The sequence below is a fragment of the Labeo rohita genome, chromosome 10 (genome assembly GCF_022985175.1).
Source record: "Labeo rohita strain BAU-BD-2019 chromosome 10, IGBB_LRoh.1.0, whole genome shotgun sequence".
Taxonomy (NCBI): Eukaryota; Metazoa; Chordata; class Actinopteri; order Cypriniformes; family Cyprinidae; genus Labeo; species Labeo rohita.
The window spans coordinates 6,753,093-6,778,758 of record NC_066878.1 but is presented as its reverse complement, the minus strand read 5'-3'; the positions used below and the strand labels follow the sequence as shown (position 1 = coordinate 6,778,758).

The 25,666-nt window shown below is 34.6% G+C and overlaps 1 protein-coding gene across 2 annotated transcripts in view; it reads right to left on the bottom strand.

The window, feature by feature from the left end:
* Positions 1-25,666, bottom strand: part of opcml (opioid binding protein/cell adhesion molecule-like) — a 196,074-nt gene that overhangs the window by 28,221 nt on the left and 142,187 nt on the right. For both annotated transcript variants that reach the window (XM_051120664.1, XM_051120663.1), the window contains one exon: positions 17,458-17,595. In XM_051120664.1, coding sequence (XP_050976621.1) covers positions 17,458-17,595 — 138 coding nt within the window. The remainder of the gene's footprint in view (positions 1-17,457; positions 17,596-25,666) is intronic.

Below are 25,666 nucleotides of genomic sequence, written 5' to 3'. Positions count from 1 at the left end.
AATTTCTATATACCCTTAGCTATGGAAGGGGAAAAAAAAAAAAAAGTAACATTTCACCATTATTGCCCAAGAAATGATACAGCTGAGTGAACAATAGCCCCAGGGCTGTTGGCATAAATGTTGATTTCAGCCAAAAATAAATAAATAAAATAAAATAAAATAAAATAAAATAAAATAAAATAAAATAAAATAAAATAAAATAAAATAAAATTAAATTAAAATTAAACTATATATTCTAAATATGATTTTACCTAGACAGATGTTTATGAGGAAAAAAACAAAACTTTTCTACCTTAATTATATTGCTGCCTCTTTAAATTGTTTTCTTTTCCAGCTCACTTGTTTGTCCAAGAGCTGAAACAAAACTGATGATACTGCAGTTTGGTTTTGGAGGATAAAATCCACAAAATTATCCTAGTGTGAAACTAAAAAACAAAACCACTTGTTGTTTCCAAACTTTACGGTTACTGCAATTTGGGAAACAATGTGGAGAGACAGTACTGTTTGTTTACATTTAAATATGTATTTTTTGCATATCTCTCTTAGTCACCCATTGACCAGTGAAAGTTCAATTCAGTTGTTTTGTGTATTTCCAGTGTTGATCCTCTCAGTGTTGTGGCGTGTAAAATGAGGCCGCATTATGCTAAATCTCTTTGGTGAATACAAAAGCCTGTAAGAACACAGTGAGAATTATGGAGATATAAAAGTAATCCAAATGATTTCTCTTTAAACCAATTTGCTACAGCGGTCGTACCTGGTAGGCAGAAACGTGCTGCTAAAGCGCTTAAATGAAATCTCATTGAATTCAGAGTTGTAGCTGTAAAGGAAGCATTTACTTAATTAGCCTGTAAGAGAATAAGACTCGTGTGTTTGAGAGCTAGACTGAACCGGGAGAGATAATACGATAAATAAACAACATGACGACGATGAAAACACAACACTTAAGATTAGAGCTCTGCCGGGCCCACGTATATCCCGCTCCTATATGAAGAGAGCAAATGCATACATGTACACGCACACAGCCGCCCGCCTACACATAAACACGCACGCAGGGAAAGTAAACAAGCCTCTTCTGCTCCTTCTAGTACCTCTGCTTTAAAGAGTACATCTGCTTGGTTTCATACTCGCGTTTGACCCACATCCGGTTTCAAAGCAGAAAAAAAAGGCATGAAAACATTTTCCGAGCCAGGAAACTATACTTCCACTCTCCTGGCTGGGCTTTCTAGACACAGACAGAATGGGGACAGTTTAATTTGATGTATGGTGATACAATCACACCTTCTCAGCAGAGCAGAAAGAAAGGTTATGAGGAAAAATGATAACGCTTTATTTTACAATGCCCTAATTACCACAAAATAACTACACAATTATCCTGGGGCCGCTCACCGGAGGTCACTTTCTGCCTGGAGCCATGGTGCAAAAAAGAAACTACAATAATTACGATGCAAACCTGAGAAAACACCTTCGCCTCTGACTGAGTTACCAAATTCTCTTGAAGCAACGCTTTTCTTCTGCTTAGCTGACATGGTGTCGCATTTGCGCGTTTCACAGACGCCTAAATGAAAGAAAGGGTGTTGGGTGGAAATATGAATTGGAGGGAGATGGTGTAGTTTTTGTAGCACCTGGTGCTTTTCAAGAGTGCTGCTAGTGATTTTTTTTTTTTTTTTCTTCTTCTTCTTCTTTTTACAGATCTTACTTATCTATTTCAAATAGGGCTGTCAGTCAATTCAGAATTTTTATTTAATTAATTACGTTGTTTCGATTAATTAATTGCTAAATAAATTTGACTATTAAACAGTCACAAAAGAATATTTAAAGCTAATTTTGTGTCAATTGAGAACTTATCAAGTAGACATTACAAATTGTAGCTTTAAAAAGAAATATTTTATTTAATTCAACATAAAAATGTATTACACATAAACATTTAGGCTACAACGGCCTAATGTAAACTATAGAACATAAAAGAAGATAATTTAAGAAACATCTCAGTATTTTTTTGTTCATACAATGAAAGTCACTGGAAAACAAACAGCTTTGTTACCAACAGTCTTCAAAATACCTTCTTCCATGCTTTCATGTTCCACAAAAGAAAGGTTTGAAACAACATGAGGGTGAGTAAATGATGACAGTTTTTTTTTTTTTTTAATCCCTTTAATGATTTTATGTTTATTATTATTTAAACTACACTATTATCTTTTTAAATATGATACACAAAATGTGACACTAAATCTGTCAGCAGGTGGCGGTAAATGCCTTTATGAGTCTTTCATTCATTTATTTGATTCGTTCAAACGGCTAATTCATTCAGGAATGAAGTAAATGGCTCTCTTTATGAATGGGCCTTTGAATCACTGGTTTACATGATTTGTTCAAAACGCAGATTCATTGAAACTAAACACCACTGTGTTGCTCGGAGAGCTTCAGTGGTAATATACTTTCTTCAAAATTGAGCAAAAACATATAATATTGTTTAATACAATATCTGAACTGTTGTATAAAATCATATTTAAGCTTGTGATGGTGGATTGGGACAAAATTAGCACTTGTGTCATACCTGCATCATTTTTGCCAACAGTCAACTATGAATATGAAATACAAGATGACGTACAGGTCTGGGGGCGGCGCCCAGGGCATTAACTACGTTAAAATATTTTAATCACAACATTTTTTCATAACTAATTAATTAAGTTAACGTGTTAAACTGACAGCCCTAATTGCAAAATATGTATAAAGAATACTAAAATTATAAAATTACTAAAACTGATGTGGATCATTTCTGTCACTAGCATCACCCAAAATAATTTTCAAATAATAAGTACTTTTATAAAAGCAAAAAATATTACTGTTGTAGTACAACCTTCAAAAACCCTCCCTTTCTGGCATTAGTCAGACAAACACATAGTTGCTGTTTGCTTATTTTATTTTATTTTATTTTATTTATTCCCTTACACAGATTTTAATTCTTTTTGATGCCACTAGTGGCACAGATATCAAAACCCTGGCTCAATGGAAAAACGTGTTTATGCACCTTATTTTTCAACATTCATTTTTCTGTGAATGTTGAAGACTCATTAGCCATTGTAGGGAAGTAACGAGAAGAGTAACAAAGTTGTTGCTCTGTAAATGGTGAAACTGTTTGTGCTACAAACCAGTGTGTTCATAATTAAGATAATGCATTAAAATAATATGGTAAGACACCAGTTTGCAATATCAAGCAGCAAAACATGCTGTTTTGTACAGCTGAAAATAGCTGGAAGTCAGACACATTAAATTAAAAAATGTCTGTGCCCAATCTTCCAGGAAAAATAAGGTAGATAGGCATTTATGCAAAATAATTATTGCTTTATGCAAGTTTTTTGACACCTGTAAGGTGAGTGACACTAAAAGCTTGTTCAGTTTTGTAGATTAATGTGAGTCTGGCAATGTTCTATTACGCTGGTTGTTGTACATATCATGGCAGTTTGGAAATGAGATGTCCGGTATGTGGCATTATAAGATGCTTTATTAAAAAACACATTTGCTGAAGGAACCCTGCAATTTTAGTTTGCTTCTACAAGCCTTTGTGCTCTTTTATCATGTTTCGAACCTGCAGCTGAACCTTTTATCATGTTTTGAATCGAACCAAGCAAGTTTACATTCTGAAAAGCCTTACAAAGCTGGTTAAGTCAAAATATATTAGTTTACAAGCCGTAAACATTTTTTGCAAGCCGTAAAAAGTGTTCTGAGGTCAGAACATAGCATTGTGCAAAGAAACTCAATACAAAAACACTACTGTTCAAAAGTTTGGGATCAGTACGTTTTTAATGTTTTTAATGGAGTCTCTTATGCTCATCCAGGCTGTATTTATTTGATCAAAATACAGAAAAAAAAAGTAAAATTGTGAAATATTATTGCAATTTCTAATATTGGTTTCATATATTAATATACTTTTAAAATATATATTTATTTCCGGACATGATCCTTTAGAAATCATTCTAATATACTGATTTATTATTGCTGATTTTATTATCAGTGCTTAATTTTTTTTGAAACTGTGATACTTTTTTCTTTGATTGTTTGATGAATAAAAAGTTCAAACAAACAGCATTTATACAAAATATAACTATTTTCTAACAATATAAGTCATTACCATTACTTTTTATTCATTTAACACATCCTTGCTGAATAAAAGTATTAATTTAAAAAAAAGGAATAAGAAAATACTGACCACATTTTTTTAGTAATGTGTACAGCACAAAATTTCTATTTTGAATAAACACTGTTCTTTTTAACTTTTTATATATCAAACAATCCTGAAAAAAGTATTACATGTCCGAAAATATTAAGCAGCACAACTGTTTTCAACATTAATTATACATCATTTTAGCATGATTTCTGAAGGATCATGTGACAATGAAGACTGGAGTAATGATTCTGAAAATTCAGCTTTGCCTCACAGGATTAAATTATATTTTAAAGTATAAATTGCAATAATATTTCACAAAATGACATTTTTTCCTGTAATTTTGATTAAACAGATACAGAAACTTCTTTAAAAAAACATTAAAAATCTTCCTGATCCCAAGTTTTTGTATGGCAGTGTACGTCGCTGTTAATCAATAAATGCCTCTTTAATCATAATTTGCATGAAAAGGAAAAAACTATTTTTTTATACTGCCACTGGTGTTCATTTCAGCTGGAAACTGGAGTTTAATGTATTTATAGATATGTTTTTGTGGCAGAGGCATCCAATAAGCATGCGTTGGATATTACACACTTCAATCTCGGTGAAGAATGGTGATATCTGGAGATGAAAGCCTCTCGTCCAATGAAAATCCATCTTAACTACATTTAAATCAATGTTATCTGCTATCTGTATGGACTGTACATATTAAATAGATTATATTCATATGATTGGATGGATGGATACTGCTATATATACTGCAGCAGCCAGTGTGTTCACAGAGCAGAGTGAAATGACATCTGAGGACAAAATGACTGCAAACTCTCAGTCTCCCGGCTCACCCTGAGAGGCCTCCAACACCTCAAATCATGCAGTAATTTATTTCAGCCTCCTCTGCCTTTAACGATGAGCTTTGGTGCCGCCACATTGATCAGCCTCCACTTCTCCTCTGACTCATCCCCTGGCTACTCCCCGTTAGCATCAAAACTTAATCTGAGATCTGACATCGCCTCTCACAACCACACTTATTTAGATGTATGACCTTTCCAGAAAACAATGACCAATCAATAAGCAGCTTTGCTTCCTCAAAGTCTAATTAAAACAAGCACGGGGTGACTCAAAGGGCAGAGGGAGCTGGGAGAAACTAGCATGTACGGCATATAGTACATGACTGCTTCCTATGTACACATGACATTTACAAGGAACATTTGTGTTGTTTGTTCTCGCACTCTCAGAATTATCCATTCCTGAACCCTCAGTAACAATAACTAACTGTGGTTCATTGTTAAGGTCAGATTGCCTTTTGCAATCTTGAAGGGTGGATGAGGCTTGAGTTAAAAACCTGACTATGCACAATTATAGCGTTGATAAAATGTTCACTTGGATCCAGTGCTATCAGAAGCAAAATAGTGGCAAAGTTAACATCAAACATGTTGTGTACCACTGCCACTTGCCAAAAGCATTTAAAAATTAGTGGAAAATGCTAAATTCTTCACCACATTCACAAATAATGTCTTGGTTGAATAAAGGTAAATCATGCAACGAATAAACACAGATGTTTCAGAATGCAGTTTCTTTAGGAAAGTTTCTTCCAGGTGCAATGTGACAAATTTCCTGTGACAACTAATTTGTCTGTCCACATTTAAAGAGATAATTCACCCAAAAATGAAGATTACCTCATAATTTACTCACCCTCAAGCCATCCTAGGTGTATATGACTTTCTTCTTTCAGACAAATACAATTAGAGTTATATTAAAAAATCTCCTTGCTCTTCCAAGATTTATAATGGTAGTAAACGGGCGTTGAGATTTTTAAGCGCATCCATCCATCATAAAAAGTGCTCCACATCGCCCTGGGGGTTAATAAAGGCCTCCTGTAGTGAGTCAATGCATTTGTGTAAGAAAAATATCCATATTTAAAATCTATATTTAAAGAAAAATGTCGGAGGATTTTGATATAAGCCTAGAGGAGACTGGTTTTCTTTTGCTGTAAACAAAAATTGGTTCTACGTCTACATTCTACTCTATCCGCTGGATCGCCATGAACAAGTCTATGACAGTTAGCTAGAGATTGTGTATAGAAGTTTAAATAAGGATATTTTTTTTACACAATCACATCGATTCAATTTAGAAGGCATTTATTAACCCCTGAAGCCATGTGGAGTACTTTTAATGATGGATGGATGTAGTTTTTTAGACTTCAAAATCTCAACAGCCATTTACTGCCACTATAAAGCTTAAAAGAGCCAGGACATTTTTAAATATAACTCCCATTGTATTCGTCTGAAAGAGGAAAGTAATATACACCAAGGATGGCCTGAGAGTAAGTAAATCATGGGGTAATCTTTATTTTTGGGTGAACTATACCTTTAACACAAACCTGCTACACAGAAGAAATTTGATGTTAAATATGCATTTATAATATATCAGCTCACTTTTCCTTTTAGGAGCACTTGTTTAATTTGTATACACAATAATCTCTAACTGTTGTACACTTGTTCATGGTGATCCAGTGGACGGCGTAAGATGTAGACAGAACCAAGTTTTGTTTACAGCAAAAGAAAATCAGTCTTCTCTAGGCTTATATCAAAATCCTTCAACATTTTAAAAAACTTAAAATTTAGGAGCACAAAAAATAGCCTTCCCATTACGAGGTGATATTTGACTCATTAAAGTTTTTTACAGGGGAATTTTGTTTTTACATTTGTTTTAACTTAATTTTTAAAAAACTAAAAAGCTTTTTAAAATGTCTAATTAACACAACAGAATAAGAACACGTAGATAAGTTACCAATCAAATTAAATCAGTATTAACAAAATTAATTTGTACAACAGAGGTGGCACAGAAGAACACAAAAGTGGTTTGTAGGTGTATTTTCAGATGTTGGTGGCATGAGTGCAATTTAATTCATAAAATCATGTTGAGATTAATGTTTTAAATATACATTTTTGAATACAGAAATATTAAATGATTTAAATAACTGAAAAGATACATTAAAAATAACTAAAACTGCCAGTTGGTGGTGGCAAGTCACTGATTTTATTACTGAATCATTCATTCATTTGATTCGTTCAAACGGCTGATTTATTCAGGAATGAAGAAAGTGACTGTCTTTATGAATGGGGAATTGAATCATTGACTCAACAGATTAGTTTAAAAATGCACGTTCATTCATAAATTAAATTGTTTGAATGGAGATATGCAGTGGCTTAGCTGTGACTGTTTCAAACTATTTTCGGTGATAGTCAGAAAATGTTAGTAACTTAATGTTAACTTCTTCTCACAAAGCTCCATTATAATCAATGAAGCTCTCTACACTGCACAATGAATTTCTTATTTACATCCTGTCTGCACTATTTATGAAAGGATTTGTGAGCTTGCATAACGCAGCACTGAACAAAACACTGGTGTGCTTTGAGCAGTGAGTGGATTCTGATTAACATTGTTCAAGAAATCAGCAGATTTCTGTGATACGTTACTTAATGCTGCAGAAACACATAGAAACCTTTGAAGGTCCCTTCAGCACAAACACAGTGCTGATAAATATTTTTTCATAGTTGCACGCAGTAATTTTCAGTTGCAAATGGTCGCACTGTAGAGCCCTATGTAGAGCACTATGGTCGCCTATAGAGGACAAAATGTCCTGCTGAAACAGAAACATCATTTTTAATTTTAACTTCATGAAAAAGCAAAATGTGCTTTAAGTACAACAGGGCATCTCTCGAAATACAATTACATGGAAAAAAGATGTCAAAAGACTAAGAAAGCATAATTTGCTGCAATTAGATTTGTCACTCTCTGATTTTCAGATACCCTGGGTTCACTTTCAATACAAAAGCTGTTAGCAGAGCTTGAACAGAATTCTCTGGTAAATTAACACACATCTCCTTTCATTGCGCTCTACGTGACAATCCCCGACTTGAAATTACAAACACTACGGCTGCATGGATGTTTTGAGATGGATGTTGTTTTAGATTCATTTCCATTCTGCAAGCTTTAATGGGAGTTACCAAATAGTAAATGATAATTCTCATCAACTAAACACATTATAGGTGCCATTTTTTACACATTAAAAGTCACTAATCTCCAAACACAGAAGAGAAAAGCAGACTGACGAGTCACATATCTTGCCACTGAAACTCTTCTGTTTGTTGCAGTGTCAGAATCAAAAGCCCGTGAAAGGATTTTAACAGGCTTTACAAAGGGACACGCAATGATGAATTAGTTATGTTTAAAAATTAGTCAGAGTCGGACTCATAGGAGCAGCGCACGATGACACATTATTAAGCTGTTATGAAGCACTCGCATTGCCGAGTTTCCAGGCTGACGCTTCATCCAACTGCGTCAAGGGGGGGCTGCCACATGGAGAAACCCACCGAGACCAATCATGTCAGGCAAAATGAGACTCCATCGCCTCCACGCAAAATACACTCCAGACACAGGCAGCGGCCGTTTCACCACCTTTGAATTATTAATGATCAAAGTTCAGGCGGAATGAGCCGAGTTTGTTGGGTTGGTGATTTAGGCGGCCGAGCGCTGAAAGCAACGAGTGGAGGTCTCGCGCACCTGTCCGCTTTTCAGCTGAAAAACGGCCCCGGTTTGACGCGCCTTTGAGAAACATTGGCACCGCGTGTAAGCTAATTTCTCCCCTTGACCCCCATTTCCTCTTCAGGCATTGGCTTCTCATTTTTCTCCGAGCCATTGCGTGTGGCCGCTGGGAAGCGGAGCTAAGCCTGCATTACCTCAGACAACCTCATCTGCAGACAACAAGCGTTATTTGACATGGTCACTGAGGCATGGCTAGTTTCTTGCTGAATATTTGAGTGCAACAAACACAAGGGAACAAAATGAAGAACCTTCTTTTCTGGCTATAAAATAATGAGATTTTTTTTCAAAAACAAGAGGTAAAAAAACATGTTAAAAGGCCAATAGTGCTGGCATAGAAAATCCTTGAAAAGCAGCGTGAAAAATATGTGTATTCTATTTGCTTCAATATAGATGTGACCCGAGAGATGCAATAAAAAACAAATTGCAATACAATATAAAAGGGTAATATTACTCATTACATTGTTCATGAAGAATGGCCCTTGTGGTTTCAGTACAGATCTAAGAGAAAAAATGTTTTGCATACAAAGTCACATTTTAAAACAAAGTTGCAATTGTAAGATAAAGTCACAATTTTAAAAAAGTGCAATTGTGAAATGTGAAGTTGGTATGCGAAAGTTTGGGAACCCCTTGCAGAATCTGTGAAAATGTTAATAATTTTAACAAAATAAGAGAGGTCATACACAATGCATGTTATTTTTTTATACTTAGTACTGTCCTGAGTAAGACATTTTACATACAAGATGTTTACATATAAAAAATATCTGAAATTATTAAAATAACCCCTCTCATAAGTTTGCGAACCCTTGGTTCTTAATACTGTGGTTACCTGGATGATCTATGACTGTTTTTTGTTTTGTTTTGTTTTGTTTTGTGATGGTTGTGAATCCACTGTTTGTTCTAAACAGTTAAACTGAGCATCCTCCAGGTTCTGCAGATTCTTCAGTTTTCCAGCATCTTTTGCATATTTGAACCCTTTCCAGCAGTGACTGTATGATTTGGAGATCCATCTTTTCACACTGAGGACAACTGAGGGACTCAAACACAACTATTAAAAAAGGTTCAAACATTCACTAATGCTCCAGAAGGAAACACAGTGCATTAAGAGCTGGGGGTGAAAACTTTTGAACAGGATGAAGATGTCCAAATTTTTCTTATTTTGTTGAAATAACATTTTTTTTTTTTTTCCATTTAGTACTGCCCAGAAGATGCTTGCATGTTTCCCGGAAGACAAATTAAGTGCAATTTACCTTCTGCAATTAATCTTCAAATTCAAAAAGTTTTCACCCCCCGGCTCTTAATGCATTGCGTTTCCTTCAGTGTGAAAAGATGGATCTCAAAATCATGCAGTCACTGCTGGAAAGGGTTCAAATATTCAAAAGATGCTGGAAAACTGAAGAATCTGCAGGACATGGAGGATTTTTCTGAAGAACAACACTCAGTTTAACTGTTCAGAACAAACAAGGGACTCATTAACAACCATCACAAAAAAAAAAAAAAAAAGTGATAGATCATCCAGGTAACCACATACAGTATCAAGAACCAAGTGTTCCCAAACATGTAAAGGAGGTTATTTTAATAATTTCACCTAATAATTTTCAGATCTTTAATGTAAAATATCTCAGGACAGTACTAAATAAAAAAACAACATGCATTTTGTATGATATTTCTTATTTTATTCACATTTTCACAGATTGTGCAAGGGGTTGCCAAACTTTCGCATGCCACTGTAGTCACGGGTGAGATATAAGGTTGCAATTGACCCTTCGCAAAAACCCGCCCTCCTTAGTTACTGTTTGTATGTCCGACAAACAATGCTGCTCTCACACTACACCTCACGCAGTGAATAATACATCACAGAGCAAAGAGGAACCTAACAACACGCCGATAGACAAGACAGAGCAGTTTACTTCTGGTATGAAGCAAGGTCTTAGTTTTAAAATGTTGTCATATTTTAAGAAATTCAAACAATAAATACCATTTTGTGGCTCTTTAATGTGTCGTGACAGATCAGTGTATTGCCGCATTAGATCAAGGACACGTGAACCAGTGAATGCACAAATAAAAACATGAATGCACATTAGAAAGTATTTTATTTCAACCACGGAAAGACATCAATACACACCATTTTTTAAGTTTAAGTCCACCGAAATGAATGTACTCTCCTGTCTGATTTGTTTGTCAGACAGAATGGTAGATTCAGCATTATGATTGGTCAGATCGCCTGTCAATCGAGCTGTTTGTGAACAGTTAATAGATATAAGTACATATAAATTCATAAACATGACAAAGTTAGATTTGTTAGATATAGTCACAATTGAAAGATTTAAAGTCAAATGTGTGAGGCATTAAGTTCAAGTTATGAAATATAACGTTGCAAATGTGAGCTGTTAAGGCAGACTTGTAAGTGAACAACACACACTTATACATCACCACTTTAAGTCAAAACTTCAAATGGCCTGAAAACATGATCAGTGATTTATTTATTTTTTTGTGAGCAATAAGCTTGTTGAAACTAAAGGTATATCTCCGTGTCGTGACCAGTGTATACCGTGCTCTGATAACTGATGATCCGAAAATAAGTTTATTATGAAAAAGAATAGATCAGTTCATAAATTAAATATATATATTGTTACTGTCTTGAGTTGTTACTTTGAAATAAATGCTTAAAAACTAAGCAGATAAGCAGATAAGATTTATACTTGGCTTTAATAAACAATATAGCCTATTAAGTACATTGTTAATGTAAAAATACAATGTAGATTTTTTTCTGGTAGTAAATGGGACTGGGACATAAATTTACATTTACTTTTTAGAGAACTTCGCCGCCTCATTTCCGAACACCACTGGATTTAATGTAATGTTAATGTAAGGTCCCAGTTGTGAGATATAAAATAACAATTGTAAGATAATGAGGTGCTGTGTGTATAGATAAAATGGTAAAGGAGATATTAAGTCACAGTGCATTTGTGAAATAGAGAGTTGCAACTGTGAGATATAAAGTTCTTTTTCCTCCACTCTAAGGCAGAAAAAAACTTCCATAACTAACACACTGATCAACTAATGTTCAAGTGGGCATGCAAGCAAGTTCATGGTGTCAGCATTCCAAACTTTAGCCTTAAGGCTTAAAAATGCTTATGCTGTACAGCTGCAGACCTTGTTTATGCGTGCAAATGCTAAACCATGCTTAACTAGCAATGTCATGTAAATTCTAAACTAGATCAATATAACACAAATTATTCACTATTTATATCATCCATACCTACATGAATTTAAAAACAGCCCCAATTTAAATTTTCCTCTGAAGAGCTTAGTCTTTCTAGAGTTCTAGCTGAGTGTATGAGAACCCACTAAGTACAACGGGAGCCCTCAGAATTAAACCCATTAGAGTGGGATATTCCCACTGACACGCAGCCTGTGGGTGCTCACAAACTGCGCATGATGAGTGCAAATCCATTTTCTAAAGTGCCAAATGGTGCAATGTCATCTGTAGGGGACAAATCCAGTCTGCCATATGCTGCGAATGAAGAACCGGCGAACTACAACAACAGCTGGCCACTTGAAAACACAATTTTCATTGCTGCATCGTGTAACTGCAGATCCGTCTAATTCAATTATCATTAAAGGCTTAAAATATTGAGCGCATGGCATGTGTGCATTTCTACACCCTGTATAGTATATATCAAGTAATGATATATTCGCGTATGTGTCGCACGTGCACTGTATCAAAATAAAAGCGACATTTTTATGTCCCAACTTTTTCACACAATGCTTTCTTTGTTGCCCGTGACAGCTCTACCTCTGCAAATAGTATGCACTGCAATAACAGTATGATTGCCATTTAACGGCAACACCACAATATCAGACCGCTGTGCTACCGGCATGCCAATCAAATCTTGACAATGCCAAATTAAAGTCCTTGAACTTTCCACTGCATGTTGAGGGAAAAACCAGTTATCTTCAATGTCAGTGCAGTGCACTCAAAGACATTCTTCAAACAACTTGATAAGCGCTTTTCAAAATGCATTTTCTCTTTCCAAAAAAGTAAAACACCCTCTGAAGAGTGCGACTGCCTTTCATGAATTGACATCTCATTTTCTTGTCTTTTCATGCCAATGTTTGTCAATAGCATTTTTCAGTGGTTGCATTTCTCTTGCCAACATAACAGGTTATGGAATCAGTTCAAACTAAAAATCCAGTGGCCCACAAAATGATGAAATATGCATTATGTGTTATGGCAAGCTATTTAAATGCTAATTTCTGAGATTAGTTAAATAAGTGTAACACCATTACATGTATTTAACGCAATTAAACCATTATCTAATTTGACATTAAAACTGCTTAATGCTTATCTGTCTTTTAAAGAAGTGTCAGAAAACAGCACACGTGTTCGCACTCTTGCCAAGCTCTTGTGTATTCCGGTGTAAATGAGAAGGACCTTCTAAATGTCAGTTTTATTTATTAATCAATCACGTTATTCACGATTCATTATTCTGTCGACATACATTCTTATGGTTCTGTGAAGAACCTTTGACATCCACAGAACCTTTCCAACACACATAAGGTGGAAAATGCAGTTTAGATGATTAAAATGTTTTTTTACTCTAAGAAAAGAATGGTTATTTTAAGAACTGTTTACTGAAAGGTGTTTTGGCGAACACAAAACGGTTCTTCTATGGCAGGGGTGGAGAACTCCGGTCCTGGAGAGCCGCAGCCCTGCAGAGTTCAGCTTCAACCCTAATTAAAACTCACCTGCCTGTAGCTTTCTAGTAACCCTTCAGACCTTGATTAGCTTGTTCAGGTGCGTTTGATTAGCGTTGAAGCAAAATTATGCAGGGCTGCGGCTCTCCAGGACCGACGTTCGCCACCCGTTCTATGGCACTGCTGCACGTAATTGTGAGACAAAAGGTCACAATATAAGATGTGAAGTCATATTTGTGTGAGCTATATAAAGTCTTAATTGTGAGATATATAAAGTCACAATGTAAGATGCTAAATCAGATTTGTGATATATAAAGTTGTAAGATATGAAAGTGCATTCATTTAAAGTTGTGAGATCTAAAGTCGCACTTGTGAGACATAAAATCACAGTCTGTTAACATCATGGATCCCTGAAGAACTTTTAACATCAATGGAACCTTTACGCTATAACCGCTATAGAGACAATAGTCCGAAATCTCTTCCGTTTGACAAATTTCTACCGGTAAACCGTGTCTACCGGTATATCGCCCACCCCTGCTTTCCGCTGCACAAAAGCTTCTTTAGATTATTAAAGTGTTTTTCACACACAAAGGTTCTTTTAAGAACTGTTCACCGAAAGGTACTTTGGGGAACCAAAAATAGTTCTTCTGTGGCACTGCTGTAAAAACCCTATTCTGAAACATTTAAAAGAGAAGTCCATTTCCAGAACAACAATTTACAAATAATTTACTCACCACTTTGTCATCCACACTGTTTATTTCTTTCTTTCTTTAGTTGTAAAGAAATAGTTTTTTGAGGAAAATATTTCAGCATTTTTCTCCATATAATGGACTGACATGGTGCCCCGATTTTGAACTTCCAAAATGCAGTTTAAATGTGGCTTCAAACGATCCCAGCCCAAGAAAGAAGGTTTTTATCTGGCAAAACAATCGGTTCTTTTAATAAAAATAATACAATTTATATACTTTTTAATGCCAAATGCTCGTCTTGTCTTACTCTGCCTGGACTGTTTTGTTCCAGTTCATGACAGTTGTCGAAAAAAAAAAAAAAAAAAAAAAAAAAAAAAAAAACATATCATGTTCTCTCTCAACTTCGAAATCGTCCTATATTGCTGTTTTACCTTTTTTGTTAAGGGTGTTTGACTTTGTTCACTTTGCAAAGACTGGGTCGGAACTTCTGCAGTGATGTAGGAGGATTTTAAAATGATTTTTGAAGTTGAGGGAGAAAATACGAGTTTTTCGACATACCCTAACTGTCTTGAGTCTGAATACACAGAGTTCAGAAAGAGAAAGGCAAGACGAGCGTTTGAGAGTAAAAAATATTTAAATTGTATTTTTTTAAATGAAAATAACCGATCGTTTCGCTAGACAAGACCCTTCTTCTTCGGCTGGAATCGCTTACAACTGCATTTGAGATCGTTTGAAGCCGTATTTAAATTGTCTTTTTGGAAGTTCAAAATCGGGGGCACCATATCAGTCCATTATATGGAGAAAAATGTAGAAATGTTTTCCTCAAAAAACACAATTTCTTTACGACTAAAGAAAGAAAGACATGAAAATCTTGGATGACAAGGGGATGAGTACATTATATGTGAATCTTTGTTTTGGAAGAGGACTTCTCCTTTAAGAGTGTAGTTAAAACTTTTTGCCAGTAGACTCAGCAAGACTTTGTCATACTATATTCTGAAAAACTATTTTCTCACTACAGTGACACCACTCATATCAGAAGCAGAACGTCCACACAAGTCCTGATTTATGTTTTTCTTTGCACTAAGAGCCTGCCTCTAGTTCTGATGTTTCTGTTAGGATTGTTCTAGTCTTTCCACTGTAGGACTGAGACTAAAAAAACATTTTTTGTCTGACCCATCACAACATACATGCAATACATGCACATGATATAAACTTTTGTCTACTGCATTAATGTATGGGATCATCTCTCGCTCTACTTCTGACTGGTGCACTGGGATAAAGCTACTCATAACTGCTTTAGGGCTGGGTGATATGTAAAAAAAAAAAATCTTCTTGATCCTCTCGCCTTAAAAATATTGAGATATCTGATAATATTGTCTACCTAAATACACATAGTAATACGTCTTGAATAAAATATGCCTATTTTCCGATGTGTCTCTTTCTTTTTGGCATTATCGCCTGAGTAGACACATTCCAATGATGGTATGTTTAATTTCCTGGATTATAACAATTGTAGAGTTGTTTTTAAACTTGTAGTCTAGTATATATCTTGCATGACTAAAATCAGGGATTAAAAACAAATTATGAGCAAAAATTGTATTTTTTTTTTTTCTTTCTGGTACTATAGTGACTATAGTCTCTTTTGGCCCGTTTATAACGAAATAAAAATAACTGTAATTTATATAGAAGCATGAGAAATTTAACATTTTATTTGGGTATTTTCAATTTTTATAATTTCTTATTTTATAAATCAAAACACAGGGCCCACAATATAACGAGGCTGCCAACACTGAAACTCCGAACATGTGCATGTTGAGGGACGAGCTGAGATATAGCACTATATTTGTCTTCATCCATTTATTATATGCAAAAAGACCAGTTTGGTAACTATGGGGCTATGTAAAATGTTTTGGCAACTTACTTGTCTTTTTTTTTCAATAATGTCGATAATGATCTGTTACCTTACTGTTTACATCAACATCACAATACTTACAAAACATTGTCATTATACGATAATATCACCATATCGCCCAGCCCTAAATTGCTGGTCGAGGATCAGTTTCTCCTATGTAAATCCAAACCTTACTTAGTCTGATGGTAAATCTGACTCTAGATCAGTGGCTGTGGAAAAAATGTGTTTAATTGCAAATATTCCGACGTGCAATGCATGGAATAAAAAGATTAGTTTTATTTAAATCTTCAAACACCTCAGTTTATCCTTAGGATTGTGTAACTGAAAAAGATCAACATTTAGCTATGTCGACAGAGCTGCTGAACAATCCACAAAAATTAATATGCAGGTTTTCACTTCAGCTGTAAAAGTTGACAGAAAAAAGAGAACGAAACATCCCTCACGTCTTATTTCTTTCATTAGGCCTCACACATAAATGTCAACACAGATAACGTCCTATTCCTGCAAGCTGGCTGACATTAAATGACACCCTGTGCACAGACTTTTATATTGCTTTCTCTGCAAAGTGATTTTGCAGGCTGAATCTTTTCTTTTCTTGCCTGACTCGTGTACAGCTGTGGTTTCCATTATAACAGATGAATTAAAATGCAGCCGGTGTCCTGGAAGTCGGGTAGTGGAGGAAGACATGAATACGTAGTAAACGTGCGGGATTTAGTCTCAGCCGAGCTGAGACTACTTGACATTATTTGATGTCAGATCCAAAACCCCCTTCAAAAAACTGCCCTAGATTCACTTTCTTCATCTGAAGTTTGACATATTTATAAATATCTAATTGAAAGAAAATTATGAAGATTTATGTGTGGAGCCACTGCCTACTGATGAATAGAACATTCAACATTATCATAAAAACTGTATATTGAATAAGACTGATTGAGACTTCTTATTTGCACACTAAAATTAGGTTGTCTCTCACAAGATACAATAGATAATTCAGCCCAATCAATTCACCCCATGACCATGAGTGAGTTTCAACATAAGAGAAAGTTCAGCCGAAATCAAATCTGTCATCATTTATTCATCCTCATGTTGTTTCAAATTTTAGAACTTTCTTCCAGGGAACACAAAATGAGACATTTTGAATTAAAATTGAGTTTTTTAAACCCAAAAGGAACTAAAAGAACCTTAAAAGCACCATAAAACTCGTCCATATGAGTCCTATATCCTAGGTTATTTGTGTGGGATGGATTGAAATCAATGTCAGTGATGACAGGATGTTCATTTTAGGTAAGCTTTCGACTTCGAAACATGACTAGTGGCATTGCCAAGATGATTAACAATGCTACAGTTTCTGTAAACAGCACTGCAACAAAAAGGAAAACTTCCTTTACCTCTTCCATCACCTTTTGAAGACCGGAATTTCCACAGAATGCTGGGTTCAGGTCGCCCGATGGCCAGACACATGAGGCTTACGTTACTGCCTTCGTTCACTGAAACATCCGCAGATACGTTTACAATCCTGGCAGGAACTGCAAGAAACCAACATAATGCAACACTGTAATCACACATTTGATAACTGTCTGCAAAAAAAAAAAAAAAAAAAAAAAAAAAAAAACATTATAAATACAATGTTGGCACTTAGGTGATTAATCATCAACTGACAAAAACTCATGACATCATCATTACCCAGAGGATGTTTTCAACATATTGTTAGCTTTAATCAGGATGAGTGTGTTTTTCACTATTCCATTGTTAGGATTGGATTTAATAAATTTGTAAGGCTGAATCCTGTTCACTTATGCAACTTGCAAGCTGCAGATGCAAGTTACATTCATATTTTCTGTTTTCCCTAGAAAATTCTTATGCAAAAGTCTTGCAACATTTTCCAGGGCATGTCGTTATTTATATTTTATTAGGTTGTATGATTTTATAAAGAAGAACAAACATAATACATGCAGTGTACAAAGCAAAAGAAAAAGGTTTTATAAAAATACAGATTTCATATTCAGATTGCTGTGACTTTGTGAGGACATCTTGAAAATTATAATATGTACTACTGAGGTCTATTGTAGTATGTACATTATACAGTAAAAACAGCAATAGTGTGAAATAATTTTATATTAAATTATTAAATAAATATTTTTAGCAGCTTTTTTCTATTTTAAAATGTAATTCATTCCAGTGATAATGAAGCTAATCATTGTGTTTGAAAACAATTTGAAAACACTTTAGAACTAGTAACAAAAGAACATTGAGTTGCTTCATTGAAAGCTTGTTGTATTACTGTATTAAACTGCATCTGATACAGCATTTATTCTTAAGCTTATATTCACAATAAAACATTTGTTTGAATGTCTGCTGAGGAAAGTGATATCTTTGTCATACTATCCTTTCATATGTTAAAGGTGATTCCCGATGGCAGTGCTGCTCAGCGCATTTGTGGGCTGCGTCTGCAGTTGAAACTAAAAATAACTTGTTTACAACCTTGTTTCAGTCTCTTTTAATACAAACTAATATCACTCATAAAAACAGTCTCTTGTCGCTATCTAAAATCTAAAAAAAAAATAAAATCACCATCACAAACCCACACACACACACACACTGTTTCCCAATACTAAATACTATTATTAAATAGGGCTGTGACGGTGGCAGATTTTTTTCACCACGGTGGTAATGGACCAACTACCGTCAATGGCGCGGTCTTGGTATATTATATATATATATATTTTGAAACATAACAAACTTGTTTATTTCAGCCTACAAATAAGAATGGTAAAAATTAAACAAACATTTGTTGCATAAATTTGTAACAACCTCGTCCAACGGCTCATCAAAATTACAGGCCCAAGTCCGACTGGAGCCTGAGTCTTTTTTCTCTCTTTCCCATTACACTGTTGCATCCATTAAAATAGCTCAGTTTTGTTTTTAATAGGAACGTGGTTATATTTCTTTTTTCGTTTCTTTATAAAGTTAATTTAGAAATATGTTTGGAACATTTTTGTTTGTTAAATTAAGGTTTTTGCTTTTTAAAGTAACGACCAAGCGGCCAGAGGCAGGCGGTGAGTTGACCACAGCCTATGTTTCATTTTGCCTTCTCAAATCATCACGACTTGCCAAAAATAAAGTCTTCAAGCATCACAATGTTATTTTAAACATCTAAATTAGATAAATGCACGCTGTTATGCGCATACATACGTTTGTTGGAGAGCGGAAGCTAAATGCGCTTTGCAGGACATGGAAGCACCAGCGCAATCACTTGCAAAAAAATGTAAATACGCCATAATCTTTGCTCATAAAGGTAAGCATAATATATCATCCGGAATTGTAAAGGGTCTAATTTTATTCGCATGCACTCACAATATCAACAAAATGTTGTGCTTTTGTCAAAATGATGCCGTCAAAAAGATGCGCTTTCTGATGTTGGTCTCGGTGTTGAACAGGAGCGTTGCACAAAAATGAAACGAAACTCTATAGAAAGCTTTAAATTATTACTTTCCTACTTTAAAACTAAAAAAATCAAATCGAAAACAAAAACTCTAATTATAATATCCGTAGGGATGCATTTCTCTCTCGTCAGGATCGCGAGTCAGGATCGTCATCTTTGCGACACTGGATTAGAAAACACTAGTTTATTAATAATTCATTCACGGTAATTACTTTTCCCGGAGCATTGCAAGCTTTAGCCTATTGTGTGCGTATGAACGTGGATCTTTTTCACTTGCGCTTACTGCTGCTGCCACCGGCAGGGACACTAAACATGGCCACGGCAGAATAATTGTTGCAGAAACACTGTATTTTATGCTTGTTATAGATTGTGTGACGTCACGTGCAGTACTGCCGGTGGCAACCGACGACCGCGGTGGCGCGGTTGTCATTGCGACCGTCACAGCCCTATTATTAAATACTACTATTATTTATATAAAATATTTATTGACTAATATTATTTAATACACAACAACAGCCTTCATAAAAGCTAGGCAATTCAGTCAAATGTACAAAGGCAGCACTCCGATATACAGCACTGAAATTACATAAAATATAACATGATGAGATTTTACCAAAACTATTTGCTCTGGAACAAATAATAGATTAATGATACCAAAGTCTGTCCGTTAGATTTATCCAAAACTAATTATAACATGTTTAACCACTATAGAGCCTTCATAATCGCTTGAATGTTGTACTCTTATCAGCCAATCAGATTTGAGGACCAGAAAGTGTTGTATAAAGTTAAATATTTTTATTCTCCCACCCAAACTGGTATATGAACTATGATTCTAACTTGAATTTAGACGGTTATCCTCTAACACTGAATTTGATGTATCGATCTAGATACAGAAATTGATTTGATTGTACATCAATGAAATGATTCTTTAAGCTTTGTAGATAAATCTTCATTCAGTCCATTAGAATAACACCTCAGTATTACATGCTGTGGTTTGATTGACGCGATGAGACGAGCGGGTCATGCTCTGTTAAGGTAATGTTGTTTATAACTTGACTGAAACTGGAAATGGTATCCAGACAGTCTGTCAGATTTCTTGACTGTGTTCCATGTTTCAGTCTGAATAAACCACCCAGCCAGTATCTCACAGATATTATTTAGTTGGCGTGCTATCGGGCCTGCCTCATACGGGAGTCCGCTATCTGTGTTTGCTGAAAAAGTAAATATTTTATGGTAAATTCTGTTTACTGAAGTTTTAGTGAGTCATCCAAGTAGGCACAAGAATTTTCTTGAGGGATGTCACTCACACACACACACGCAGGTACACCAACGTGCACAAACACACTCCAATATGACTGAATAATTGATCTGCAAAAGAAGTCTGGACTGCAAGCAAAAAAACAGCTGCTGCTAATACAGATACTGAGGTCAGAGTCTTCCAAGAGTCTGCAATTTGACTGCTGATTCGCTCGCATGCCGTTAAATATTTAGCATATTAATGGAAATGATTCAGACAAATGTGTAATGGAAAACATAAATTAATTTAGTTTCAAATAAATCCAGTTATCCACGTAAGCCACCAGTGTATGACAATATTGTCTTATCTATCAAATCATAACAGCAGGGGGAAAGTCCTGATGGGACTAATTAAATTTTTATTCCAGAACAATCACTTTCTGCCTGTAATAAAATTGAAAATACTTCTAAAGAACAAGTTTCACGAGTTATAGCTTAAATGAGTTTGTGTGTGTGTTTGTGTGTGTGCGTGGCACAAGGTTGAAGCAATGAAACTGGCCAAAATGATTCATCGTTCAAAAGAATTTGTGTATATTTGTGTCTCTGACAGGGTTATTAAGTTTAGCTTAAACTAAAACTGAACTAAAATAAAATAAAACATAAAAAATTATTTATTTTAGCTACTTGCAAAGGCAGCATTTCTTTCATTGTTTCAACTTAAAATACAAAAATACCTAAAACTAAAATAAAAATTAATAAAAACTACAAACATATTTAAAACAAACAAAAACTGATAAACTTGACAGAAACACACAACTAAATTACTAAAACTTTAAATAAAATTGAACTATAAACAAAAAATATAACAATAAAAAAACATTTAAAATATATAATATAATATAATATAACTACTTATACTATTATTACCATCATTATTATATATAATTATAATTATAATGATTTTGTGCTCAAAAACAAAAAAATGCTAAAAAAAAATTGGTGCTCAAAAATCAAAAACTGTGGTGTTTAATGTTTTTTTTATAGACACAATTTTTGGATTCTTTCATGCATAGCAAGTTAAAAAAATGTATAATATAATTCTAAATATTATTACTATTATTATTATTATTATGATGATGATGATTATTATTATTATATAAATATGATTATGCTGATTTGGTGCTTATGAAACATTTTCTGTTATTTCAACAACAAAAAAAACTGCTGTCTAATTTTTTTTTTTTTTTTTGATACAATTTTTGGATTATTTCATGAATAGTAAGTAAATAAAATAAAATAAAATAAAAACCGTTTTAGTCAATTATTGTTGTTATTATTATTATTATTATTATTATTATAAAAATAATTATCATTTGTGGTTTTCTTTTCTATGGATTCCACGTTTTTTTTAGCCATGCAGGTGCCAATGTTGAAACTGTAAAATAAAATTAATTGTTAATACTATTTATTTAACTTAATTTTGTGAATATTTACTTGAATGAAAAATAAAAATCAAGAATTAAAAAATATATGCTAAAATAAAGCCATAGCCTACATTTTCTCAGAGCTACTCATTTTAAAAGCAAAATGCAAACAGCAATTAATTTAAAGAAACAGCTACTAAAAAATTTTTTTTTGCTATATTTGATTAGTAACTGAACGATTAATCAAAATGTAAACATAACTGAAATTCAGAATCTTCCCGACGTAATTTTCCCATGACGGTTATTTCGTTTTTTTTAGTCATGTTAAAACTTTCCCATTAAAAACATACTACCACGTGTGTAGTTAGTGCTATACAAATGTGCATGACTGTTGCACTCACGTTTTTTGCAGTGTTTCGCATATGAGTGACGCATTTAAGATGCTGTGTAGGGTTGCCAGGTTTTCACACCAAAACCCGCCCAATTGCTACTAGCCCAATCATGTTTCGAGGGGGTCCCCCAGTAAAAATTGCATTCCGAGGGACATGAAAAACAACCTGTGGCAACAGTGCTAAAGTAGTCCAATTCCACGTGAAAACCGTGGACTTGGCAACACTGACAATGTGTCAGTTTAACAGAATTGAAACATTTACACGCTCATCAATGTCAGTTCCAAAAACCAATGAGAAGACTACGGAAAGCGTTGCAAGCTTTTATATTTGACAGCAACGGCGAAGTAGGCATTCCGCTAAGAGGAAGATCACATGCAACAGCGATCATGAGTCAGATTCACATCTTTAACTATGAGAGGAAAAAAAAAAAAAAAACATTTATTAATCGTAATCAAGGTAAAATGTTCAATTAATCGAGATTTTGATTTTGGGTCACATCGTCCAGTCCTATTAGTAACCCCCTAAAACTGATGTGTGTGCATGTGTTTGTACATACAGTGAGGGTAAACAAAGTCACTGCACCTCAGCTATATTCCAGAGAGCACAATCACAGCAAAAGATGTGTAAGAGAGCCCTCCGCTTCTTTCTGGTGAATATTTTATCCTGTGACGAGCACTTTCTTTGAGTCGCTGTGCTTTTCGCCATCCCGCATTCCCTGTGTTCTCACCACTTCCCTCCCGCACATCAAAGGTATTGTTTCATCCCTGTATCTCAATCTATAATTGATGGCTTCAGCTTTCTAACCATGAATCCCAAATTCAGGCCACTGTTTCAAACAGACCAGTTTGAGCTCCTCAAAAAAGAGGGAGGACAGAGTTCAGAGCAGAATCACTATGCTAACATCTTCCAAAGAGACACACGCAAGTCGAGTTATATAACTCAGGTTACTTCTCCTCGTGACTGTGTATGTTTGTGGTAAACTGCTGAAAATGAATCCATCATTCTCAGCCACATGACAAAGCTCAATCATCCTCAAGTATTGTTCTGTCTCATACGTGCTCAAATTCCCACCATCTCTGAGCAATACCTGTATTTTTAATTGGACGTGCACTGGGCTAAAATAACTGCTGAAGGCAGGAAACCCACAGAAATCAGTGGGAGAAAAACTCATTCGTGAGCTGCCTCTGGTGATATAGCTGCCGCTAATGTTTCACCCGGGCAAATTGCACTGGCTTCGGCTCTACATTTATATTCTCATAACCCTACTGAATCTTTCCAATGCCTCATTACTGCTCTTTAAAATGAGAAAAAAGAGCTGCCTCCTGATGCAATGCTGAAAACCGAAGCATGCTATATAGAAAACTGCAACAAGGGACTGGAAAAGCAGCGACCATAAAAATATGGCAACAAGGGAATGCTGAGTTAAAGATAAAAAAAGTAATCATAAAGAAAAAAAACACTTATTTTTTTATTGTATATTTAGAGCGAGAGAGAGAGAGAGAGAAATATTTTCTAATCTTAAAGGGGGTCATCAGATGCCCATTTTCCAGTTGATATGATTCTTTAGGGTCTTAATGAAAAGTCTATAACATACTTTGGTTAAAATTTCTCAATGGTAGTTTAAAAAACACCCTTTTTACCATGCCAATATCAGCTCATGCAAAAATCATCCATTATTTTTACAGATTAAATAAAAACCACTTGGTGGATTTTTATTATTATAGGATGGTTGCGTATACACACTGTCAACACACATTTATGTTCAAACAACATATATATATATATATATATATATATATATATGTATGTATATACAGTATATACAGTTGCAATCGAAATTATTCAACCCTCTTGACCTGAAAGACATTTTGCTGCAGAGAACAAAATTTTGTGAATACAATTTAAAAAAATTTAATTGGCTCTAAACATTGATGTTCAAAATTATTCAACCCTCAAAAGGTAAATCTGGTGCAGAATCTTTTATTCTATAAAACCACCAATAAATGCTGCTTGGAGGTGCTTCTGTCAGCTCTCTACTACAATATTGGCCTATTGCTCACCGGAAAATCTTTCAGATCATTGATAATCTTTGGTTTTCACTTTGCCACTGCTTTCTTCAAATTCAAATCCAAATATTTTCAATGAGAATTAATTCTGGAGACTGAACAGGCCACTCAAGAACATTCTATGACTGACCCCTGAACCAAGCATAAGTAGATTTGGATGTTTACTTTGGGATGTTTGTCCTGCAGGAAAGTCCACTGATCATCAGCTTTAGTCTTTGCACCAAGGGCATCACAATTCTGTGCTGATATTTCAAAGAATCCATGATATCCTTCATACAGTCATGATTTCCACTTCCTGCTACAGTAAAACACCCCAGTAACTCTTCTTGGTCAAGAGTGGTATTCGGCAAGATGCCTCAACATGAAGGCCATACTTGTCTAGTGTTCTTCTTATACATGGCATTGAAATGTTTTCCTCCTTTTCTTACTACTATGAATATTTAACTGTTAATAAGAAGTATTTAAAATATTTATATTATATTTCATTTGAATACTGTGTATCACTACGCTTAATTCAGTCACCCTATATTTAATAAATAAAATAAACAATTACATTTAATTAAATTTAATTTAATGTCTACTCTTCATAAATATTGTTACCAGGAATCTATCATAATCAGATCTATCTACCATAAAGAAGAATATGTTCTCTTTTCTGTCTTTCTGAACATGTAAGTAGGAAATGCCACTAGAAATATTCTTTTTGAAATATTCTTGTATATTTTTAAAAATAAACAAACTATAGACAATTTCAAATATATTTTGTAGTCACATAAGTCTCTATAATGAAGGCCACTACAAAGCAATGTAACAAAAAGAAGTTTTGCCACTGACATATAGCAGTCAACCAAGATGCTTGTGTTTTCTAAGATCTCTTAAAGGATAAAAAACCGGCAGCAATCAATTTCCATGTGGCTTCCTATTCCGAAATGACACGGCCATATCCTTGGAGAATCCATTGGTCAAAAAGGTGTCAATCATCAAAATGCAAAATGTATTGGAATCATTTTTTTCATCCGTCACTATGGAGTGACAGC